Source organism: Arachis hypogaea, chromosome 14 (assembly GCF_003086295.3).
Source record: "Arachis hypogaea cultivar Tifrunner chromosome 14, arahy.Tifrunner.gnm2.J5K5, whole genome shotgun sequence".
Lineage (NCBI taxonomy): Eukaryota > Viridiplantae > Streptophyta > Magnoliopsida > Fabales > Fabaceae > Arachis > Arachis hypogaea.
Genome location: NC_092049.1, coordinates 22096977 through 22123185, shown reverse-complemented (window position 1 = coordinate 22123185; position 26209 = coordinate 22096977). Strand labels below are relative to the sequence as shown.

The following is a 26209-nucleotide window of genomic DNA, read 5'->3' as shown; positions in this document are numbered from 1 at the left end:
GGACAAATAGGTCCCTGACCTTTTTCCTGCGGACATTTTCGTCACCAAAGAATAGAAAATACATTCATGTCCCTGACCCCTCCGAGATGTGGACAAATTTACCCCTCTGTTAAACTCACTCCGTTGGCCCTGATGAAAAATGCTGACGTGGCAACCCTGGCGTTGACTTGGCTGTTACGGGCTGACACGTGGGCTGTTCTTTTGAAAAGAGGACGTATTAGTCCCCAGGCACCAAAACGCCGCCGTTCCTTCCCCACCACTCGAAACGCACCTTAATTCCCATATGCAATACCCATAACACCTATGTATCAGTTTCTGAATTACTGAAAATCCTAAGAAGACAAACGATCAAACTCCCTCCTCCCTGTTTCTTCCTTCAAAAATTACACTACGTAGAAGAGCAATCGGTGTGGGATGAAGTTGCTGTTGGAGGCGAGAAAGAAGGTCATTATTGAGGTCATCGCTGCTGTCTTCATGAAAAGGTAAGATCGCCTTGCTCATCAATGAAGTTTCTGTTATTGATGTGTGTACTAAGGGTGAAGTCATCATGTGTGCATGTTGACAGTGTGTGTAACAGTGGTATAATGAGGTGCAAAAATTATTTTTAGAACGTCGTGTGTAGGACTAGTAGGAGGGATTGTGTTAGGGCAACGGGGTTTCATTCATAAATTTTGAATCTATCCTAATACTGACACATAGTTGTTCGTTGGTCAATTTCAGATGGTTGATGTTTTTGTGGTGCCAGTTTTTCACCATGGAGGCAACTTCGTGAGAGGAAGTGATGGTGCCCTGGTTTATCAAAATGGTAAGGAAGAGAGGTTCCCTGAGATGGACCTAGACTTTGTAAATTTCGAAGACCTTGTAACGTTATTTAAGGGTTTGGGATACCAGTCATATAAAGCAGTATACTGGTATGATCCGACAAGTGCTGACATTAAGTTTGGGCTGAACGTGTTAACTGGAGATGCAGGGATCAATGCAATGCGAGAGAACTTATTGAAGAACCAACAGACTCTTGAGTTCCACATATACTTTTGATCACCCCGTTAGGGAGGAACGGCGACGTTTTGGTGCCTGGGGACTAATACATCTTCTTTTCAAAAGCACAGCCCACGTGTCAGCCTGTAACAGCCAGGTCAGCGCCAGGATTGCCACGTCAGCATTTCTGTCAAGGCCAATGGAATGAATTTAACAGAGAGGTAAATTTGTCCACATCTCAGAGAAGTCAGGGATATGAATATATTTTCCATTCCTTGAGTACGAAAATGTCCACAGAAAAAAAAAATATTAGAAATCTATTTGTCCTTTACTCTAATATTAATAAAAAAATTTTAAAATAAAAATAAATTACTCTCAAATTAAGATAACAGAATATATATTTTATAAAAATTATAAAATTAATGATAATTAATTTTTAAATTTATCATTTTCCTAATTTTTTTACTTGGGGGGATCTAAATTCTATATAATAAAGGTTATGCAAACACGCAGAGGGACTCGGGGAGGGACGTAACTGAAACGGTCGACGTTGAAAATATTTATGCCATTGTATGCACTGTGCAGTACCGCAGTACAAATACAAACTCCTCGATTTCGTTATGGAAACAAAGTAGTACAACTATGAACTAACAACGTAGTTCGCGTTCGGAAACAACGAATTCATCGAGGGCAATACCGGAAAAAAATAAAAAGAAAAATGTACTAGAAAGTTTGACAAGAAAAAACCCAACCCTGTTTTCTTTGTTTTCTCTGTTACGTTAAATTAAACAAAACTTGCTGTTTCCCCAACAGCACCATTTGTCCATTTCTATAGTCTCCTACCTTCAAAGCTCATACAAATATTAATACAATAATAATAAAGGGAAAAATATATTAAAAAAAAAGTCATTTTCATTTTATTGTATTCCCACTATCTCTTTTTCTTTTCCTCTTAAATTGCATTTCTCTTAGTTTTTTTTTTCCTTTTCAATTCTACTTTTTCTCTCATGGCGCCGAGTAGAAGCAGAGATGTGCAGCTCACTTCGATCGCCGGCGCCGAAGACGATGACGCCGGCGACTTGGAGGAGGTGCGGCTACTGGACTCCTACGATTCCCGCGACGGAATTGACGACGGCGGAATGAGGCGGATTCAGGTGAGGGTTACCGGGATGACCTGCGCTGCATGCTCCACCTCCGTCGAATCGGCTCTCTGCGCCGTCGACGGTGTAATTACCGCCTCCGTTGCTCTTCTTCAGAATAAAGCCGATGTAGTTTTCAACCCAGCTCTGGTCAAGGTTGGTCTCTCTACGTCTCTCTCTGAATTTTGTTTTTTGGGGGTTTAACATTGTTTGAAGTGCTTGCTCAACTTTTCCAATCAAATTGAGGTGGTGATTAGTTCTTGACTTCTTGATTGAATTGAATTGAATTCTGATCAAGTGGTTGAGTATTGACTTGAGTAGTTCTTCTACTATTCTACTTCTTATTTATCTTCCAATCTATCTTTTTTTCGTTTTTTCGTTTTTACTTGTTTTTTTTTTTTTTGGGTTTTGTTAGAAGCACTTCTTAAATTTTCTATCTTAATTACACATTTCCATTTTAGAAATCTTAACTAGTGTCAGTGTCCATGGGTCTTGATACTTGATAGCCATTTTGTTTATTTATTTTTTAAGCTTGATCGGTTGCTTACAAGTAACTAACTTTGGTTGATCATTTGATCCCTGTTGTTCTTGCCCGGATTTATTACTGTTTGGGTCACGGAAGTTAATTAAAGTCTGTATTTGAAAATTATTATTGCTTTGGCTGCCGAAAATATGCAATCATTTGTACTTCTAATCCATTTAAACCTGCAACATATAATACTTTGATATGTTCTTCAGCTTCATCTTTTTCAGTCTTGGAAAACACTATCCAATTCTACTCTGAGTGTAGTTAGTGTGTATGATTATTACTCATTACTTTCGCTTTTATATGTCACTATCTTTTTTTGGTATACCGTTGGTTGTATCCAGATACATTGATGAATTATATCCAGATACATTTATGTCAACGACACCAAAGGGGAGAGTGTGGGATATTTTTTTTTTGCAACCCCCCCCCCCCTCCCTCCCCTCTTCTTTTTTTTTTCAGTGAAGTTTATTTTTGAAATTTGTCATATTTCAGGATGAAGACATAAAAAATGCAATTGAAGATGCGGGGTTTGAAGCAGAAATATTACCAGAACCCAGCACAACTGGAAAGATGCCACATGGAACACTTGTGGGACAATTCATAATCGGAGGTATGACATGTGCGGCCTGCGTAAATTCTGTGGAAGGCATTTTGAGAGATCTTCCAGGGATCAAGAGGGCTGTAGTGGCTTTGGCTACTTCGTTAGGCGAAGTTGAATATGATCCGAGTGTAATAGGTAAAGATGATATAGTCAATGCAATTGAAGATGCTGGTTTTGAAGGTTCATTTGTACAGAGCAGTGAACAGGATAAAGTAGTTTTTGAGGTGGTTGGTGTGTATAGTCTGATTGACACTCAAGTTTTAGAAGGTGTGCTTGGCAGCATCAAAGGAGTAAGGCAATTTCGTTTTGATCAGATATCAGGTCAATTGGATATTGTCTTTGATCCTGAAGTTCTCAGTCCTAGATACTTAGTTGATGGAATTGAAGGGGGAAGCAATGGAAAATTTAAATTACGTGTTAGAAACCCTTATACAAGGATGGCTTCTAAAGATGTTGAGGAGAGCTCAACTATGTTTCGGCTCTTCATGTCTAGTTTGCTTCTTAGTGTGAGTGTTTTTAATTCTTCTTTTGATAATCTGTGTGTATGCTTCAAATAGTTACATTCTACTTCCATTTTCTTTATTTCTTTGAATCCAATGTGAATTCACTTGTTAGATCATGGCAGTGCTAATTGCATGGCTACTCATTTTAAGTGCAAACAGTTCTCTCTTCAAAAAAATCTTCACACAGAAATACTATGATTAAATCTGCGTTTGTATTCTTTTTTGTTTTTCAAAGAAAACAAGTCAGATTATCTTCGTGAAAATACATATAAAGATTCAAACCAAGATTTGATATTGTTTCTCAAACGAAAAAGCTAGATTTTCTTAAAAACTGAGTCTCTCTGCTATTTAACATTCGTTTTTGGCTTGTTGCATGTCAGATTCCTCTCTTCTTCATGAAGCTAGTATGTCCTCATATACCAATGATATATTCTTTATTACTCCGGAGATGCGGGCCTTTCCTTATGGGTGATTGGTTGAAGTGGGGATTGGTGAGTATCATTCAATTTGTGATTGGGAAGCGTTTCTACATTGCTGCTACCAGAGCTCTTAAAAACGGTTCGACAAACATGGATGTTCTAGTTGCTGTAGGAACTACTGCATCTTATGCTTATTCTGTTTGTGCTCTTCTATATGGTGCTCTTACTGGATTTAGGGCTCCAGTATACTTTGAAACAAGTGCCATGCTCATAACATTTGTATTGTTGGGCAAGTATTTGGAATGCCTTGCCAAGGGGAAGACATCAGATGCCATCAAGAAGTTAGTAGAACTTGCTCCTGCAACAGCTTTATTGATTATCAAAGATAAAGGTACCTTTCAACTTCAGTGTATGTCCCCTGTTTTCTTAAAGAAATGACATTAATCATCTTCGGCTTTGATTATCTTTATGTTTGCGTTGAAAACTCGTGATGGAGGTTATATGACTTTTCAAAATCAAAACTGAAAAGTTGACGATAATCAACTGTATTGATTAGGTGGTAGATCTATTGAAGAAAAGGAAATTGATTCCTTGCTCATTCAGCCTGGTGACATGCTAAAAGTTCTCCCTGGTACAAAGATTCCTGCTGATGGAATCGTTACTTGGGGATCAAGTTATGTCAATGAAAGCATGGTAACAGGGGAAGCTGTACCTGTTCAGAAGGAGGTGAATGCATCGGTGATTGGTGGTACAATAAATTTGCATGGTGTCCTTCACATTCAAGCTACCAAAGTAGGATCTGATACAGTTTTGAGTCAGATAATTAGTTTAGTTGAGACAGCACAGATGTCCAAAGCTCCAATTCAGAAATTTGCTGATTATGTTAGTATTCTGGCACTTGAGCTGCATCATTCAAATTTCCCCCTCTTTCAAATAATAATAAAATTGTTTCTTTTTTGTCAATATGCTTATGCATTAAGTCAGATTTTCCCCGATAAAACTTTATTCATATCATTGTTATCATGGCTTTATAAGGGAGGGATGACAATGCTTTGTTCGTGATGGGGGGATGATAATTGTATTGCGATTTCTTTTATATGTATATTTTGTCAAGTTAACCTCAGCCAAAAAATTATAAATTGAGTAGCAAGGAGTAAGAATTTTACTAGTTCTCTGTTTGCCTTTCTTTTGGTATACTGGTGGATAAGCCTGTAGAGTTTAGGCGATCTTTTGAATGCTATCCTGACTTCTCTGCAGTTATCCATAAAATTAGAGTTTCTTTTACTTAATTACCAATTTCTTAGACTATGAAGAAATATTAGATTTTAACTCATGTACTATTCTCTTGGCATGCAGGTTGCAAGTATATTTGTTCCTACAGTTGTTTCTTTGGCATTATTGACATTTTTCTCTTGGTAAGGTCATCAAGTTAACTAGTTTGTTATGTCAATAAGTGTTGATTTAGCGGTATGGTAACTTATCCCTCTGTTTCTCTAAAAATGTTGATTCATTATCTGTAGGTATGGTGCTGGGTCAGTTGGAGCTTATCCTGAGGAATGGCTGCCGGAAAATGGAAATCACTTTGTTTTTGCTCTAATGTTCTCAATAGCTGTCGTAGTGATTGCATGTCCCTGTGCGCTTGGCTTGGCAACACCAACAGCTGTCATGGTGGCGACAGGGGTTGGGGCTAACAATGGAGTGCTAATTAAAGGAGGAGATGCTTTGGAAAGAGCTCAGATGGTGAAGTATGTGATATTTGATAAAACAGGAACTCTGACACAAGGAAAAGCTAGTGTTACTACTGCCAAGACATTCACAGGAATGCAACGTGGAGAATTTCTCAGATTGGTGGCTTCTGCTGAGGTGAGTTTCAGTTCTTTTTATGATTGTTACTTCTTGTGATTCTCTGTGTTTTTATAATATTGTCACATGGTTCAGAATCTAGATTCAGGTGATGTTATGGAGGACTTATAATTATGTGGGATATTTATACACTTCCTTATATCTTTTGAAGATCAATTATTTAGCTTTTCCATTTCTTCATATATATTCAATTGCCAGAAATTTCAAATTAATTCATTTCATTTTTATGATTCAGGCTAGCAGTGAACATCCATTGGCACAAGCAATAGTAGAATATGCACGTCATTTTCATTTCTTTGATGACTCTTCTGCTTCTAATGGTGCCCAAAATGGTGCCAAGGAGTTGAAATCTGGGTGGCTTTTTGATGTCTCAGATTTCATTGCTCTTCCTGGAAAAGGTGTTCAATGCCTTATAGATGGGAAACCTATTTTGGTAGTTTCTTTAACCATTGCAGTCCATATCTTTAAATATTGTTTACTTTTCTTCATCTTTCCCAAGAGTTTCTTATTGGAGGCAGTCTGTTGTCAACAGGTTGGTAACAGGAAGCTCATGGCAGAAAGTGGCATAGATATCTCAGATGAAGTGGAAAATTTTGTGGTAGAGCTGGAAGAAAGTGCAAGGACAGGGGTACTAGTAGCATATGATGGTATAGTAATTGGAGTCTTGGGGATTTCAGATCCACTAAAGAGAGAAGCATCTGTAGTTATAGAAGGACTCCAGAAAATGGGTGTCAGACCTGTTATGGTTACAGGAGATAACCGGAGAACTGCTCGCGCTGTGGCCAAGGAGGTCTGTATATACTCTTCTAATATGATTTTATTTATGTTGCTTTAAAACTTGGCATTTTGGCGACTTTCCTAGTGTGTTTTCAAGGCTATTGTTCTAGTGTATTTGTATAAATAACCAATCTGAAATTTAAAGATATATGTCTAAAGCTTTTTCAACCATAAAAAACCAAGTTGTAAAATGACTTTTTTGAAAATCAGAAACACACCCCCGTAGTAATTTTGGTGTGTGTGGCAGGACAAACTTAACTGTAATTGTGGACAAGCATAATTGGAATTAGTTGATGAATGGGAAGTATACTTTGACTTATGTTCTGGCCTTGTTTCAATAGGCCTACAGTTGATTTTTCTTATTTATAAATCATATCTATGATAGTAATAATTGAAGGAAATTGTATGACTTCTAACTATAAATAATTAGTACAAGATTATTGAGCTCTCCATTGTGAATCATAAAAAGATGCGTTTGAAGCAAAACCAGTATTCATGCCCAACTGTCTTGTAACTTAAATTATATAAGATAGAACTTGATGTATTAATCAAACCTTGAATAACAAAAGTCTTGTATGACAGGTTGGCATCCAAGATGTTAGGGCAGAGGTTATGCCTGCTGGAAAAGCTGATGTTGTTCAATCATTCCAAAAAGACGGGAGCATAGTAGCAATGGTTGGTGATGGTATCAATGACTCTCCTGCATTAGCTGCTGCTGATGTTGGTATGGCAATAGGGGCTGGAACAGATATTGCAATAGAAGCTGCTGATTACGTGTTGATGCGAAACAACCTGGAAGACGTGATCACCGCCATCGATCTTTCCCGGAAGACCTTCTCCCGTATTCGGTTGAACTATGTATTTGCAATGGTGTATAATGTTGTGGCTATACCAGTTGCTGCTGGGGCTTTGTATCCTTCACTGAGGATCAAGCTGCCACCATGGGTTGCTGGTGCATGCATGGCTCTATCTTCTGTAAGTGTTGTATGTTCTTCTTTGCTTCTCAGAAGATATAGAAGACCCAGACTTACTCAAATACTTGAAATAGTTGTAGAGTAATAGGAAAAATAGCTGAGAATAATAATGTGTTTAATTATCTAAGGATAGAAATGAGTTTGGTTGGAACTTGTAATTCCAGTTTTGTTGTTGATCCTTTGATTTCATGAACTTTCTGGGGTGCCAATGTAATTGTAGATGACTAGATGCCAATTTAGTTGTAATTGTAAATCTAAATGTGTTGTACTGCAATTATAGTTGTGTACCTGTACTATTATCTTCTCCCGAAAGGACATGCACAAATGTCAGTTAGATTTGTCAGGATCCTTGCTAGCTTTTTCTCAGAAAAAAACATACTGATCCTAAAATATTTATTTTTAGAATATTTTGTAATTCCTTGATGTCGAACATAAAAATGAATATTTTTAAAAAATTATATTTAACAAAATATATTTATAAAAGACCTAATTAAAAGTTTGTATTTAATATAGAAATTCAATTACACATTTTTAAATTATAAAAATCTAATTAAAATTTTGATAAAATTACAAAGATTAACATAATAATTAAACTTTAAAAATACAATATTGTATGTTGTAACATCAAATTTAAAAATTAATATAGTCTAAGATAATGAAAGCATGCTATCTTATATGGGAAAGTTATTTTGATTTGGGGCTAGATGAATAGGAAACCGAATGGACTATAAGCTTTCTAAACTTGATGTGTAGTTGTGTACTTACCACTTAGTGCCCAAAAAAAAAAAACTTGATGTGTACTTGTTTTGTGAGTAATCTACTGATCTCTCTGAATTTGAATAGTCATGCTTACTTATCCAAAGATAAAATAAAATATTTTTCAGCTGCTTGCCTCACCACAAAAAGTTAGTCTTTGTGGTTTGTGTCAGTAGTGGTTCTATTCTTATAGGTTAAGGGGAAAAAAAAAAACCGGAACTATTGTCACAATAATCTTCAATTGTTAGAAATTGAGTCAACAATCTCAAGTCCTAAAACAAAGTAGCACCATATATGGCAAGACAAACTCAATTGCTTAGTGAAGGAAGCTGTCTTTTTTTTAATTTTAATTTAATCTCCTGTTTTTATAAAATTCTAAAAACAAAAAAATTTAATTAATTTTGTTTGTGTCTATAATTTTGTCAACTTTTTAATTAAGTCTTTACATTTTTTTTTCTTTTAATTGAATTCCTAAACAATATTTTTTGTTAATTAGATTCATCATGACAGCGAACTTTACAAAAAACGTTAAAAAATAGTAAATTTACTATTATACTCATCATTTATCCTATACAAATCACACATATTCAGTAGGATTTTAACTCTCCTCGCCTCTCCCTAATCTTTCTCTTCTTCTATTTACTTCTCATACATTGTGAACACTCATGGATTTAAGTCAACTATCTTTAAGAATCTCTAGCTTCAAAAGCTTGATCAAGAGAAGACATTTTTATTTTTATGGCAAGACAGTTGTTGTTATGTCTTCTTTGGTAGTGACAAGCCATAGAAAGAAATATGTTGCTTGTGGGAGAATGTCAAAATGTAATTTCTTTAATTGAATTGACGATGAAGAAGATAGAAAAATGGATGATTGAAGCAAAAGGAAATGAAGATTCTTTACTTTTGTGAAGACACCCTCATTCTCTAGAAATTAAGTATATCAAAAAATTCGAATAGAAGATTCATTTCTTGCCCTAACAGGAGATGCAAGCTTTTTGAGTGGGCTGAAGAAGAAAGAAAAAAAATTTTCTGGTGATGATGGATTAATGGGTTCATAGCAAGATTTTAAAAGGATTAGAGAATTCGAGAGACAAGAAAGGAAGATAGATAAATTAAGTGTGGACCTAAAGAAATTAAATGTGGAGATTGAACAAATAGATGTTTGTGTGGAGAAGTTATGTAGTGAGATAAATTCTGTCCAAAAATAACTTGGCAGATTAAAAGATAATATGAAAAAGTAAAACAACATGCAAATTATGTTGATATTGTTTTTTGGTGTGTTGATTGTTGTAGTCTTATATAAAAGGGTGTAGAGATTATGATTTTTTTGTGTAATTTAGGCTATCACGAGAATGTAATAGTTCGTGAAATTGAAAATGTATTGTTTATTATGAATGCAATGAAGATACATTTTTCGTTGTTTAATTTCTTCCAATAAATATTATTCTTTTGCTATTTAATATGTATGAAAAATATGATACAAAGCAATATATAGTCACAACAAAAATAAAATTAAATTATGACCAATGTATATAAAAAGTATTTTTGCATTATATATTTCAAGAGATCTAGATAGTTACAAAATAATAGTGATCCATCCGCATAACAGCACAACATCAAAAGTGATCCATATTATAAACAAAACAGTGTCACAGGTCATGATATAATAAAAAAATTTTACACAACAATATTACATATTTTAAAAAAAAAAACCTAAAGAGTTTGAAGCCTTAATCAAGTATGAGTAGGATGGCAATACCACCCGAACTCGCGGGTACCCACTCCGCCCCTACCCGCTCGGGGCGGGTAATTACCCGCCCTGCACCGGGGTGAGTTTTTAGCGGGGCGGGTTCTTGGGAGGGGCGGGGCGGGGTCGGGTTTAGGTAATACCCACCCCTACCCGTCCCGCTATATATATAATATATAATTTTAATATATAATATGTATAATATATGTAAAATAATTAGTAAATGATTAATAATATTGTATCATAGTTAAATTTTTACTTTAATTTATGTTATGTATGTGATTATAGTTATATAAATTTTGAAATTTAATTTTATTTATTGAATTTTAATAATTATAGGGGCGGGTACCCGTAGGGGCGGGTTAGGGTTCAATGTTTTACTATCCGCGGGTATAAGTGGGGCAGGTTCTATGCGGGTTGTTGTACGGCGGGGCGGGGTCAGGTAGAGCAAAAACCCGCCCCTACCCGCCCCGTTGCCACCCCTAAGTACGAGGTCTATTTGTTCAGGTATCTAATTTGTTGTCTTCCTAACTCTTAGTTTGAGTCTTCCACTCTTTCTCATACCAAATACTTTGGCCTTAGGCAAATGTTAAGATATTGGTGCAGCTGGAATAGGTGGTTAAAATGGTGGTGCAGTGATTAGAGCTGGTTAAGCTAATGGTACATGAATATTTGGTAGCTGAGATAGTAGTGCAGTGATGGGAACTGGCTGAGATGCTGGTACAAGAATGTTTGGTGACTAAGATAGTGGTGCAGGGATGGGAGCTGGCTGAGATGCTGGTACAATCCTCCCTTTACCCCTTCTTCTACCCATCCTTATTGTTTTTCCTTTGCTTCTTTTTCTAACCACCCTAGATTCAGTAGCAATAAATTCATTTGGTGTAGGAGTAGGAGTAGCATCAGATCCATTCAATGCAGCAGCATCACCAGATTGAACATTAGCATCAGCAGCACCAACTCTATTTTCAGCAGTAGCATTAGATCCTTATGTGTCTTTGGCTTCAGGAGCTGCAATAATAAAAGACAATTACTAATAGTTTATTCAACACATCACTAAATTAAATGAGCAACCAATACCAGTCACAATAGAATTTGGACGGTGTCTCTTGTTGTGTTCACAACTAGTCGACCTAAATACTCTAATCTGTGTCTGGTATCAACAAAATTTTTACTGTGGTGGATCTCAATGGTGAAGTCTGAATCTCTCACAACTATATGAATAAACAAAAAATGCAACAATATAAATCTCTATTCAAGCATTTTCAGAAAAAAAAGAAGTTCAAATGAAATAGAAAAGGATAAATCTCTCGAAAACCTACATGCAAAAAATAAGAAAAACATTTTAGTGAATCACAAGGATAAGCATTGTCTTACCTAGAAACAGCAGAAATACCTTCAATGGTGGGATGACAACGGAAAAGTGACACCCTCAAACAATGTTTTAGTGGTGAAATTACACTCGGCTGACAATGGTGTGCTCAACAAAGGGAAGAAGGATGGAGTGAAGGAGAAGGTTTTAGTCTAAGTGTGAGAAAGCTAGTTTTGTCGAGTTAAATACCAAAATGGTCCCTGAGATTGGCGTCGTGCACTAAAATCGTCCATGAGATTGAGAAAAGTGCACCATATTAGTCCGTGACCCATTTTTCATTAACGACGTGATGACATGGCTTAATGACGTGGACGGTAAGTGACACGTGTTAATCCATGATTTGGCCACATGTAATGATATGATGATGTGGTGACCAGTGACATGTGGCATGCTGATGTGGATAGTTGTGCCACGTGTCACAATGTTATTTGGCCACGTGTCCGTTTATGCCACGTGTTATCCATTATGTCATCGTTGTAGATGCACCAAATTAGTCCATCACTTTACATTAAGTGACTCATTTTAGTCCCTGAAATTGAATGTCGTGCACCAAATTAGTCCCTTCACCGATTTTTTCTCATTTTTTTAAATTTAAAATTTTCAATATCTTAGATGCACTAATTTCAATTCTATTTTTTCATATATCGTTTAAATACAAATGCTTTCATAAAAATTTTTAAGATTTTAGTTTTAATTATATAATTTTTTTTAATAATTTAACATTGGTAAATTTTGTAATATATAAGTATGTTATTATAAAAAAATAATTATATGATTGATTGGACACATTTTTTTTTCATAAAAAAATATGTGCTTTTAACAAGAAATCAATAATTAAAATATACATTTTTTTATTCTTATGAAATACACGTTTTTGTTATGTATAAATAAGCTAGATTGAAGGTACTTCAAGCACTCTCACTATCATCTCCGACCTCTGCAGTCTAAACGAAAGAGTTCGGAGATGGTAATGAGGGAAGTTTGAAATGCCTTCATGTCAACTCCAAGACGTCGGTTAGGGATATCCGCAAGAGAAAAAATATTTTATAAAAGCACTGAAAGAGATCGGAGATAGTAGTAAAGGTGCTTGAAATGCCTTCACATCAACTCCAATTCAACGGTTAGGGTATTCGCAAGAGAAAAAATATTTTATAAAAGCACTTTTATTTGAATAACATGTGAAAAAATAGAATTAAAATTAATGCATTCAAAAATATTGAGAAATTTGAATTTATAGAAAAAAAATGAAAAAATTGGTGAAGGGACTAGTTTGGTGCACGACATTCAATTTCAGGGACTAAAATGAATCATTTAATACAAAGTAAGGGACTAATTTGGTGCATCTACAACGATGACATAATGGATGACACGTGGACGAATACTATTGCGACACGTGGCACAACTATCTACATTAGCATGCCACGTGTCACTAGTCAGCACATCATCATATCATTACACGTGGCCAAATTATAGAGTGACACGTGTCACTTACCGTCCACGTCATCCAGCCATGTCATCACATCATTAAGGAAAAATGTGTCCGGGACTAATATGGTGGACTTTTCTCAATCTCAGGGACGTAATTGGTGCAATTGGAATCTCAGGGACGATTTTAGTGCACGACGTCAATCTCAGGGACCATTTTGGAGTTTAACTCTAATTTTGTTTTTATGAAAATAAAAGAGGAGTGACAATTAAGAATTCAGGAAAAAGTTAGGATATCTTCAATTTGAAAATGAAATATTCCGTGAATATTCTGTTAAATCAAATGTTTTTGTTACTGTAGGAACTTAATTAAAAAAAATATTAATTTAGAGACTCAATTAAAAGAAAAAAATATAGAGATCTAATTAAAAATTTGATAAAATTATAAGGACTAATAAGGTAATTAAACTTAAAAAAAATCCTAGAGTAAATTTTTGTTATTTATTTAAGGGTTAAGTATGGTTTTGGTCCCAAAAGTTTTTCGCCAGAATCGAAATCGTCCCTCTTCTAATTTTCGGTTTAAAATCGTCCTTAACGTTTTTTTTCGTATTAAAATCGTCCTTTTAATTTTTTTCGGACAAAAATACCCTCACCACTATAGCACAATTACCTCCTCCACCACCACCAACACCACCACCACCACCACCACCACCATGGATAATGGAATCATAAGAACTTAGAACCAAAACCCACCACCATCCCCCCCCTCCACCCACTGCTACTCCATCACCATCTGCATCACACCAACCAAAACTCAGAAAATCAACATCATCATTGTCATCCTCATCTGAACTCATATCTAGAACTCAAATTTAGAAAAACAACCCCAGAATTCAAACTCAAAAAAATAAGAACTCAACTCAGAAAATCATCATCATCATCAGAACCCATAACTCAGAATCCAGAATTCAAACTCAGAAAAACAAACACAAAACTCAAACTCAAGCAAACCCAGAAGAAGTAGAAGACGAAGCAGAAACAGAGATCGAAGCAAGAAGCTGAAGCGGCGAAGCGGTGAGGAGCAGTGGCGAGGCGGCGAGGAGCAGCGGCGACGGTGTCGCTGGCTTCCCTCAGCGGCGAGGTAGCAAGAAGCAGCAGCACAAGTCCTTCTCCCTCTTCGCGTCTCTCTCTGTCCGATCTCTCTCCTCTGACGTGGGTGGCTGGCGCGACGGTGAGGGTTGGGCGAAGAGATGAGGGCTGGGCGGTGAGGCGGTGAGGGCTAGGCGCAGCTGGCGGTGAGGCGCTGGGCGCGGCGGTGAGGGGCTGGCTTCCCCTTTCCCTTTCCCTCCCCTCCCCTCCCCCCCTCCCCTCCCCCTTACCCTTTTCCTTCCCCTCCCCCCGTCCCCCCCCCCCTCCCCGACGCATTTCCCCTCCCCCCAACAACACGTTTTTTTTTTTTTTTATAACTTTTTTATTAAAATAGTGGGTAGTTTAGGAATAATATAAAAAAATTATTAAAAATGACGATTTTAATACGAAAAAAAACGTTAAAGACGATTTTAAATTGAAAATTAGATGAGGGACGGTTTCGATTCTGGCGCTAAACTTTAGGGACCAAAATCATACTTAACTCTTTATTTAATTAATAAAGAACGTGACATCCTTTAATTAATAAATAGAATCTAAAAATGAACTATTTTTCAATCACCTAAAAGAAAAAGAGTGAGGAATTTAGAATAAGGTTCCAATCAGGTGTAGCTAGTTACAAGTTATAACTTAATAATTTAATTCCATAGTTCCAATAATAGAGAAAGACAGATATTTGAATTTTCAGAACTTTGACTTGTATATGTGTGGGGATCATTATTATTTATTAGAACAATGTGAAAATGATAATCAAATTTCCGCGTGCAATAGGAGAAAGGGATTGAAGCTAGGCAAGTAAAAATTTATTGACTGTTTATTTATTGAGTAAACCATTATTTTCATATATAAAAACTTAAAATACTGATAAATCTATTTGTGTATAAATAAAATTATTTACGTGTGACAAAAATACTAGATATTAATTTATTTATGAATTGGTTTATCAATATTCTAATTTTTATTAGTAAAAATTATAGTTTATTCAATTTTTTATGAATATAAAATTAATTTTATTTATTTATAGATAAATTTATTAATATTAAAAAATGTATAGATAAGAATAGTATTTAATAATTATTTCTTTTAATTATTTAGTGAATTTCATTTTAACTTTTCATTTTCATTGTTAAACTTCTTGTTTATTGGGAAAATGAAATGTGATGTTGTATTCTTAAAACGATGATTTTACGTTTTATAAGCCAACTTGTTCACTACAAAAATATCTGTTAGGTAAGGTTCTAAAAATTAGACCGGTCATCGAACCGTTTTAGTTATTGATTTATTAGTTTAATTGGTTCAACCGTAATCTAACAAAAAAATTCTTTTATAATAAAATTTATATATCAAATTTGGGGACCTTTCTCTTCCTGTTTATGAAAGCAACCATATACACATTTATAGAAGGGAAAATTAGAACATGTATCATGTATGAGATGATGATGAATAAGCAATTACTAAATCTTTGGGTAGCTAGCTATGATATTCATGAGAATCCATATAGTAAACCTAACAATTCTTATAAAGCACAATATACAACAATATTTTTTGTGAAACTCATGACAAGAACTGTTACAAAATTTTTGTTATTATTATATCTCAAATTCTCAAATGAATTCTATTTTGTGATATATCATTATCAAATTTTAGCTCCCTCAAATTCTAAAATAAACTGACTCATTCAACTAATATATACTAAATGAGTGAAATATAGATAATCAGTGATCAGTTCAATTTTGTTCAATAAACAAAAGTGTTACTACCAAGAAGTACATTATATAATCATCCATCAAGTTCAAATTCACGAACATAAAGGCTAACCATCGCCACAATTGACAGATAAACTTAAAAGTTAAAAGAATATAATATAATCATTTCAACACAAAGTTCAATTGCAGTTATTTTCAACAATTTCCAGCAATCATAGGTAGAATCCATATAGGTCAGTCATTTTCTGACATTTGTGTTTCTAAAAAAGAAAAGACAAGAAAACCTAATTCAAATGTCAACCCTAAACCCAAATAGAAGTATCACACGCTGAAATGAACATTCAAAGTAGCAGTAACAGGCAATCATCAAATTACACAAGTGCCAGAGCACATGATAACTTCAAAACCTGTGGGCATCAATAAATCAAAATTAATTTTTGGCTACCTCTAATACAAACATCCAAACATGAATGATTATTCCATCTTCCAAATATAACCCTACTTTCAGCTCAATCTGATACATTCTGTTCTGTTCCATAGTATCACAAAATACTAACACCAAGTAAAATACATCACAATCAAACAAAATAGAGAACCTAACAAGCTACCTTCAAATAAACATTGATTCATAGAAGAAAACAGAATCACAAAAGCAAAGAAAATTATATTGGGCATATATAAAAAATTGTCTCTGGTACAAGAAAATTAAGACTCCAGAATGTTAAGTAGTTGATTCTTTCATAAAGTAACAAGGTTTAATCATACACAATCAAATTAAGGCTCTATTTGGGTAGAACATATCAGAGAGATTGAAAGGAAGAAGACGAAGATGAAGAACGCGGCTTAGCAGACGGAAGACGACGAACGCCGAGCTGACCTCGAGGAAGAAGCTGCGATCGGTGAGAGCGAACAGGGAAGCTCCTGAGTGCGACGGACGGCAGCAGTGTCCCACTCTTTGGGGCGGCAGTGGAGGCTAGTTGGCTAGGGGTTTTTTGGTTGAGGGCAGTGCAAGGTTCTGAATTGTGAAGGAAAGAAAAGGGAAAGGGGCTGGGTCGCTGGAACAAGGAAGGAATCAGATTCTTTTTTTTCAAACGAAAGCACAAAACAGCGACGTTTCATATAAACCGTCCGGGTCCCGGTTCGACCGGACGGTTCAACGGTTTCTATGCAGTTTTGAAATGGCGGTTTCTTCTGGTGAACTGAATCGCAAAAACTTCCCGTTCTCGATCGGACTGGTTCGATCGGTCTGTCCAGTCCAGTCTAATTTATAGAATTAATAGTATTAGGTGTACATCAAAATTACTTACTAATATATAATGTATATTAAAATATAAAATATATATTAAAAATAAATTAAGTTATATATATATATATATATATATATGCTTTTGCTTCTTCAAGGTGGTTTATCAAGGGTCCAATGGGAATGAAAGCTCTAAAGCTAGTGGTGTTCTTTAATGGTATTCAATCCCCTGTTATATTAGTTCGGTGACCTGAGGCCACAAAGGAAAGGACTTCTACCATGAGCGGACTCCTTCTCGGAAGGAAGGTGATAGAGTCGGAAAGTGGCAACGACGACTTTTTGATAATAAACTAAGCGCTCAGAGAACCGAGATTTCTACAACCTTCCTCCACAAAATCAGCCGGGAGAGTACGAAGGACTTGTTCGCCAGCACTTCGATCAAGCTCTCAATTTTGATCTATCACTTTAACATAAATAACTAGGACCCCATCAAAAGTTTGTCTATTGTTTGCAAAGTAATTCTTAATCATTTCCACCTCCGGGCTTTCCCATTCATTCATCCCGGTGGTGCAAGGCCGGCCGAAAGGTCTTAGAAAGTTAAATTCTACAAGTAAAGGAGGGGCTATATATAAATATACATAATGATTAATTTTAGTAACTTATTGTACAAATAATATTTTTGCTAAGAAAAAAAAAAAAAAAAAAAAAACCTTCCAAATCACACCGTAGATGCCAAACATGTAATTAATTAATAAAAACAATCAACAAGTCCGAAATCAAAGAATTTGACCTGAACATAAAAACACAAAAGGTTCTTTCACTATCTTAAATGGAGCTTCTTTTACAAAGAGCTATCAAATGCAAGTGAGTAAATTTGGGATATTATTTTGTTGTCCCCCCAAATCTCTTGAATAAAGAGAATGGAGTCTTTGTTCAAACCTGCATGCCTGCATGAGTTAATGACCTCTACAAACCTAACCCCCACATGTTTCCTGACAGAAGAATATAATCCCTCCTCAATATTTTATTTTTGAATAAAGTATTGTTTTTGTCTTTAATGTTTGGGATAAATTTTAAAATTGTCTCTAACATTTCAATCGTTTTATTTAAGTTTCTACCATTTCAAAATTGACCTGTCGTTAGAAATCTGTTAACGGCAGAACAACATTGAGCCAATTTTAAAACGTTAAGATTTAAATAAGACGATTGAAACATTAAGAATAACTTTGAGATTTATCTCAAACGTTAGGGAAAAAACAACACTTTACTCTTTATTTTTATTTTCTAATTATAATTTCATCATCTTAACATAATTATTAGAATTAAAACGATAATTCATCTAGTCAAAATACTTTATTATTGAATCATTAATTCAACTATTGGAGCACCAATTAAACTAATTTATTCGACTATAATTAAATAATTATATAAATTTTTTTTATAATGATTTTCTTTAATACTTTTTATTAACTATTATGTTTGGATTTAAATTTAATTCCAAAACTCCCTGAAGAGTCCAGCATTTATAATGATATCTATGTACAATTTATATTTATATACATTCTTTTTTATTAAAAATAGAGAGACTCAAACCCGCAACCTCTAAATGAGAATGAAAAGATTATGTCACTTGAACTATAGTTCATTGGCATATTTATATACATCTTAAATATATATAAATATAAAAAATTAACTTTTAATTAGTTAATATTAGTCTTTTTTTTTGTAAAATAAATTTCTAACTCTTATTTTTAAAAGAGTTTAGGATTTAGAATTAGAATTTAAAATATAAAATTTAAAATTTAGAATTTAAAATAAAAAATAATATAAAAAATTAACAAATATTAGCTGAGAAAAATAATTCTCTAATTGAATTTTTTAAATATTTATTATGTGCGTTGATTATGAATTATATCAAAACTATATCAAATGCTTTTCCGTTACCATAAATTTTGTAGAGATAATCAATGATACATATACTTTTTGAATCTATTAATCTAATAGCAGGGTTTTTTCTTTCTCACAAAAGGTTGCACTAAAAAATTGATTGATCTATATATTTAGTACATATAGGCTTTGTTAAATTGGAGGGCACTATGTATTGTGCTGTATTTTTTTTATTCATTTGATGTGTACACTTGATTGCCGCATGAGTATTTTCTTTGATTTTCACTCATGCTTATAGATGTAGGGTTAATGTTAAAAGATATTTAAAAATCAAACAATCAATTTAAAAAATTACATATAATTTTATGTTTAATTTTGACTAATGTTAATCATAAGATTTCATGACCTAAAACTTATACAATTAACCACTCCTCTCACAAATAGAAGTATTTGTACAAGCTTTCACATATATATGATTTGAGTTATTTTCTTTTTAATTTTAATAAAATTATTATGAAAGTATATACCCTTTATATTTATCAATGCACCGTCACATAGAAAACGAAAAGAGAAGAGTCACAGTTGATTTTTCATATATATATATATATATAGTGCACCTGGTCAAATTTCCCTTCCTACCTCTTGACACCTCAATTATGTCTAGAAAATGAAAAACGTTAATTTTGGAACACAAAAAATGTTTTATGGAAGGTGACGTTGTATCGAACGACATTGAAATAATTGTCAACAACTAGCTTATAAATTTAGTCCTTAATTTTATATAAATATTATCTATTTTTTTACTATGCCATTTGAGCTATTACTCATTGACTAAAAATTTGGAAAAATATGTGACTCGAACCCGCGTCTTAATTGAATATGGGGAGTTTATGCCATTTAAGTTATAACTCATTGGCTATAAATATTATCTATTATCTATTACTTATATATAAAATGATATCGAGAAAAAAAAATTAGTACACACGTTTTACTTTTTGAAATATTTTTCGTTATAATTAACTTAAAATAAAATATTTATTATATTGACTAATATCACTTATATTATTATTATTATTATTATTATTATTATTATTATTATTATTATTATTATTATTATTATTAAATAAAATGTTTAGTTAATAGATGCATTATATTGATATACTAGCGTACATAATTAAAATTAGAAAGAATTTGGTTCATCCTTCTTTTAAAGAATACTCCTCATTATATATATAATATTGCTATTTCTAAAATTTGAACGCTCTTAGTTTAAGTTTAAAATATTTATCATCTAAATTAATTTTATATTTGTTATTAATTTATATGACACAGTGAGTCAATTTGCTTAGCTATGATCAACTTTATGATTTAAAAAAGAGTAAAGTGAGTCGAATATTTAGACCTTAAATTAATTAGTTTTTTAAAAAAAATATATATTTTTGACTTCTATGATAGCAAATACTAGATATATAATGTTCTTCTATTAATTTATTATGTAAAATTTAACGGTGGTGGTTATATAAACCGTTAACTACGGTAATGTATCTATTTATAAAAGATTGTCATGTAGATAATAACTTTTAAAGTGAAATTTCACTTATTTTTGGTAGAATTTGTGATTGTTTCACTCGATTTTTGGTACTTTTCGACAGGATATCGAATCGAGTTTGTATCAAGGTTTTAATTTGGGGATCAGATACGACTCCTCTGAAAAAAAGTATGAGCTCAACCCGAAAATGACTTAGTAATAGTGTCAAAATAACTTGCCTCGAAATTACTAGTAACAAATTTATGATGAACAAAGTAAAATGAACACATAAATAAATAAAAAAAAGTTTTAAATAAATAAAAATGTAAAATTTGAGTTGCAAAGCAAATAACATAACAACACAACATATAAAGGAATAATGAAAATAGATTAAACATAAAACAAAAGAAAATAAATTAGAGAATGACTTCTGACACTTACATGCACATGCACTTGTGCTTCATGCTTTTCTATTGCGTCCCTGAGAAAATTTATGAGTTTATGCGATGATCTAGTATTATTGATTGAAGTCCCCCTTTTCTCTTCTAGATTTTTTTTATTTATAGACCTTAAAGGTAGACCTGCTTCTAAAGAATTTTTTTACCACTACCTTGGTTCCTTCTTTTTCTCAGGCCATGATCTTACCTTGATTTTGAAGAATCTTCTTCGTATATTATCATTACGTCTATCTTATCTTGTCTTTCAAACCCCACGTTCTTGCATCGTGTTTGTATTTAATTACGTAGTGTCGACTCTGATGGATGCTCGACTTACTCTGAACCAACCAATCCCTCGATCTCAAGCATCCTTTGTTTCCGTAGTCGGAAGAGGATTTTCATAACTAAGTGAGTAAGTGACAATCATTTTAGTTAAATCTCGACTCCCTATGAATCGAATCTTTATGGGTTGAAATTTATACCAACAAATTGCCCCTTAAAACTTATCTTTTCAAAATTTGAAATGATAAGTTTTATCTAATTCTATGTCAATCACGTGTCTTTTTAAATTTTAAAATTTTTGAAAAGTCAGTTACGAGAATGAAACGGTTCGCGCGTTTCTTAGGAATACGCAACGTTCTCAATGGGTTTTAATGGGCCTTTATCATTTAAAACCTCTTCGTGTTCCTCAAATCATCCTTATTCATCATTTTCTTTCTTCTTGTTTCAAAATTTTTCATCTTCTCTGCAACATTTTCATTATTAGAAAATTTCACTTTCATGGATTCTCAATCCGATCTTCACTCCAGTAGTACTCCAGCCATTACGGCTGTATCATCTTCTTCCACCACCATTGCAGCGACTACTATCACTATCGTTCTTGTCACCGCCTCCACTGTAGGTGCTACTATATCTTCTTCTCTTCCTGCCTTTGCCTCCACTGCTGTAGCCACTTCTCCAGGTGGGGCTCCCGTCACCCCTAGTTCTTCTTCACGAGAAGAAGATGACGACAATGTTCACGTCCTGGATCTTTCTTTTTTGGTGACAAATGTATCACAGTTTTATAATGATAATGGAATCCTAAGAGCTCCAAACCCTTATGTAGAGACCACCGTTCTATGGAAGAGTCAGGTACTACTTCCATTCAAAATCTTCAACGTTTTGTATTCATATTTAGGGTCTATCTCTACCCAAGAGCAAGTCGAGTCAATTTCTTCTTTCTTTTCGTCTCCCCTTGATTTTTTGCAAGAACGTTAAAGACAAATATTTTGCTAGTCGAGTTTTTAAGACTACACCACCTAAAGAGTTGAGTTCCTTATTTTTGACATGGCTATCGAGACTTTCTCCAACCTACAAACCTGTGCGAAGGTCTTTGGGCATAGTATCTACCCTTCGAATGGCTACTTATGATTTGTCTTACACTGCCCCACTTCTTGGTGCTAGTTTATATTTTTGGCATCCAACCACAAATAACTTTGATTTTTCATATGGAATGATGGGTCTGACCTTAATGGAGATTTTAGCCTAATTGGTTTATCTCCTGATGAGGAAGATGTCTGCTGGACAACTTCATGTCTTAAAGACATCTTCGATATCAACTTCGACTCGACTTCTATGTCGGGTTTTATTAAGAATAATATGGGTTCCGAGGGTGATCCTGTTATTGACAGTGAGCATGTTACCTTTCTCCTTTTATGGTTCAATGCTTTTATTTTTTTTCCCAAAATCGATCCAAATTCAAAAAAGCAATTACTCCCATTAGCTATCATGTTCCATCATAAAAAATACATCAACCTTCTCTCTCTTATTTTGGGTCAGTTATACGAGACACTTTTCTAGGTGGTTAGTGAAATGTGACGGGGTAAATCATCGACCAATCCTTTTGCTCCCCTTTGGATTGTCAACTTGTGGCTGAAATCTTTGTTTGAGCCTAAGTTTACTGCTCCTTCTGAATTCCCTAAAATTCTACTTGAAGGTATTCGACTGTCTTCTCTTTCATGGTCGAAGCCAAAGGGTATATCCTCCATTGATGCTTTTTATCATTTCATTAAACTCTTCCTTAATATCAAGAATAACGAAGACTCCTCATATCATCCCAATCCCCTAACTTGTCGAAAAAGTATTGTGGGTTACCTCCATTCCCTTACTAGTCTCAAACCCGAAAATCAAGAAGTTCTTGATGAACTGTGGTCGACAACTTTAACTTCTCAAATATTTCCAATAGGATTTCCTCATGAGTTGACTATAGTTCTTAAAAAGAAACTTGTCACCTACTCCCCACAATTTGTGTCGAGGCAATTTGGTCTTGCACAAGCACTACTTTTTCCACTCTCACTCGAAGCCGAAGCTCAAATAATTCATTATGAGGTGTCGGATCTCAAGGAGTTCGACTAAATTTTGGACCTGAACTACCAGAGAGTGACTTCCCAGTATTAGAGATATGGCATTAAATTTTGCTTTCTTTTGACACCTGATTTCCATAAATAGTGGTCAAATTATTATCCCTCTCATTTTCCTTCAATTGAGCAAGCACTTTCTAACTTGGTTCTTCTTTCTGCACAGACTGTTGTTTCGTCGAAGAAAACAAAAGATAAGCACATCGACGAAATCATTGCCTTTAAAAAATATTATAAGGTAAAATGAAATTTTAGGAACGTAAGGTATGTGTTCATCGAGGCCTCTGAGGTAATGGGAAAAGAAAAAAGAAGCACATTTTCATAGATGTCTTGATTGTTACTTTAAAGCCTCATCTCGAGACCCTTTTATTCAGAAAAATTACTTTATGAAAAAATTTAAATTTCCTTCTTTTTTCTAATGTCCCCTTTTGGCCTTGCTGATCGACTACCTGACCCTCCTAAAGGAGCCTTGGAAGTGGATTATCGACTTCGAAAGAAGGATCCTTGTACCTTATGCATGAACACAACTGGTGCCATCTATTACCCAGGCGCTAGAGATAAAATTCATGGTCGGACAAGGATTGATAGATATCCTCTAGGTACTATGTTTTCCTAAATGCTTGAAAACTTTTTAAGTCCTTACTCCTCTTATACTTTTTTTTATGTTTCAGCTGCTTGACCAACAGTGGCGGATGTTGCTCCTGACCCTAAACCAGTCGAAGAAAACAAGGAGTCGGATGAGAAACCATTCCTAAGAAAACAAAATCCAAACGGGATCAGGGTAGAGGATGGTCAAGCGAGGCTACCGTTACTTCAAAGAAGTGCGGAGCTGTCAACATCCTCATGGGAATAAACCTAAGAAGGTACAAAAATCTGATCCAGTTCCTCATGTCAAGGTATCTTTCGCGCACTTCATCTTTAATAATTGACTTATATATTATGCATATTTTAATAATATATTCACCTTATCTTCCGGTCGAATCCTACAAGGCATAGCTCTAAATCTCAAGTTGAAATACAAAGCTACTCCGAGCCAGGTGTCGACCCCTCAGGTGTCGAACCTGAAGTTACTCAACCTCTTTCAAAAGTGACTACCTCCCTTCCTTTCTTAAGTCCAATTCAAACTACACCGTCGACTACCGCTTCTCAAGCTTCGACTGACTCCCCAATGGTAATCACACTTGCCTTTCTCTTCTCTTTTATTATATTCATATTCTTACTTCACGTAATACTTTGTTATTTTCCCTAGGCAAGTTATATGCCTCTTTAGACCAATGCAGAGACCCAGCAAGAATCTGCTTCTGTTTTGACCTCAGTTGCAGTAACTTCGACCATCTTTTCTACCCAAAATCCAACTAATGTCGAGTCTCTTATCAATGTCCCTACTCCTGAAGCTGAAGACTTGAATTTTGATAATTTTTATTTTGACCTTGCCAACATCCTCTTAGAGGCTCAACAAGTATACTCCTCCGAAGGAACAACAGTCTTATCTTCTTCTGGTTAAGAACCTGAAGTCGCCCCTTCAATACAAGAATCGGAAAAATCATTCCGACTCGCAAAGAAGGAATCACCTCTCCTGAGCCACAACTTCCATCAGGCCCCGACCATTCGGTTGTTGAAAGGGTCTACATTGTTCTTGATTGTCTCAACCATCCCTTGGAAGAGATTAACAATAATGTTGACCTGAAGGCTTGATTATTGGCAGCCTTCAACTTCCAGAATCAGAAAATCTCGACCAATGCCTTAACATCTTTGGAGACCTTTATGGAAGATATTTATTACCATATCTCCAAAATCGAATCTATTGAGAAGAACTTTAACACAACAATCGAGACTTTGACTATTCATGATAAACAGTTAAAGAAATGTGAAACAGCCAAGTCTCAAATTGAAGAAGTCCTATCAAAAAGTTAATCCAAGGAAAAGATTATGGCCACTAAAGTTGAAATTATAGAAAAGGAGTTGGCTGAACTAAGATCAAGCAAAGCAAAGGTCGAGGCGACAAATACAACACTCAATCAATTACTTCAGAAAATAGGTTAAGTCCGTGCATCTAAGACTTCGAGTCGCACTGCTTTTGTCGGAACTGTTAATCAGACCATCAAGGCAAAAGACAAAACTGTCGAAGCTTCTGCCGCTCTGGGTCGAAAGCAGGAGGACCTTAAGATTAAATTTAGAACCTTGTTTTAATTTATTGTATTTTAGTTGATACTTTTGACTATGAATTTTCTATGTATGCACATTCCCTATCTTTTGTTTAATGACAATAAGATAACTTAAGATATTTACCATTTACATGCCCTATTTGTTGAGCAGTTGTTATATCTCTCAATTCATAAGCGTTGCCATTAAATATTTTTTCGACTCTAAAAGGACCTTCCCATAAGAGAGGCCATTTTCCTTTAACTTGCTCAGTAGGGAGAACTAACTTTAATACCAAGTCACCGACCATAAATGCTTTTTTCTTTATTTTTCTATTGTATGACTTATCGATACTGTCTTTTTGTCTCACCATTCGATTAAGAGCCATTAGTCGAGATTGGTTTAATTGGTCTAATTCATCAATCATACTCGGCCAATATTGTTCAACAGGTAAATCATTCTGTTTTGTCACTCTGACTGTTTGCAAATTTATTTCAATTGGTAATACTGCCTTGTAACCGTATACCAACTCATAGGGAGTCGAACCTATGACCTCTCGAGGGGAACACCTATATGCCTATAATACTTTACTTAAAGTATTATGCCAATTCCGAGGCTATCTTCTTATATGTTTCTTAATCAAA

At 34.5% G+C, this 26209-nt stretch overlaps 1 protein-coding gene across 1 annotated transcript; it reads left to right on the top strand.

Annotated features, from left to right (window-relative positions):
• Nucleotides 1–1492: 1492 nt before the first annotated feature.
• LOC112741822 (copper-transporting ATPase RAN1) lies at nt 1493–8057 on the top strand. Its single transcript, XM_025790938.3, has 9 exons — nt 1493–2273; nt 3139–3753; nt 4131–4560; nt 4726–5051; nt 5526–5584; nt 5690–6032; nt 6268–6465; nt 6565–6822; nt 7392–8057. Exons 1-9 carry the CDS (start codon nt 1986–1988, stop codon nt 7866–7868), a joined length of 2994 nt encoding a protein of 997 aa, XP_025646723.1. The 5' UTR covers nt 1493–1985; the 3' UTR covers nt 7869–8057.
• Nucleotides 8058–26209: the final 18152 nt, after the last annotated feature.

Coding starts and splice junctions, on each gene's coding strand:
- LOC112741822 (XM_025790938.3), top strand. CDS start 1,986: ATGGCGCCGAGTAGAAGCAGAGATGTGCAGCTCACTTCGATCGCCGGC. Junction 4,561..4,725: donor ATTGATTATCAAAGATAAAG/GTACCTTTCAAC, acceptor TGTATTGATTAG/GTGGTAGATCTATTGAAGAA. Junction 6,466..6,564: donor TAGATGGGAAACCTATTTTG/GTAGTTTCTTTA, acceptor TGTTGTCAACAG/GTTGGTAACAGGAAGCTCAT.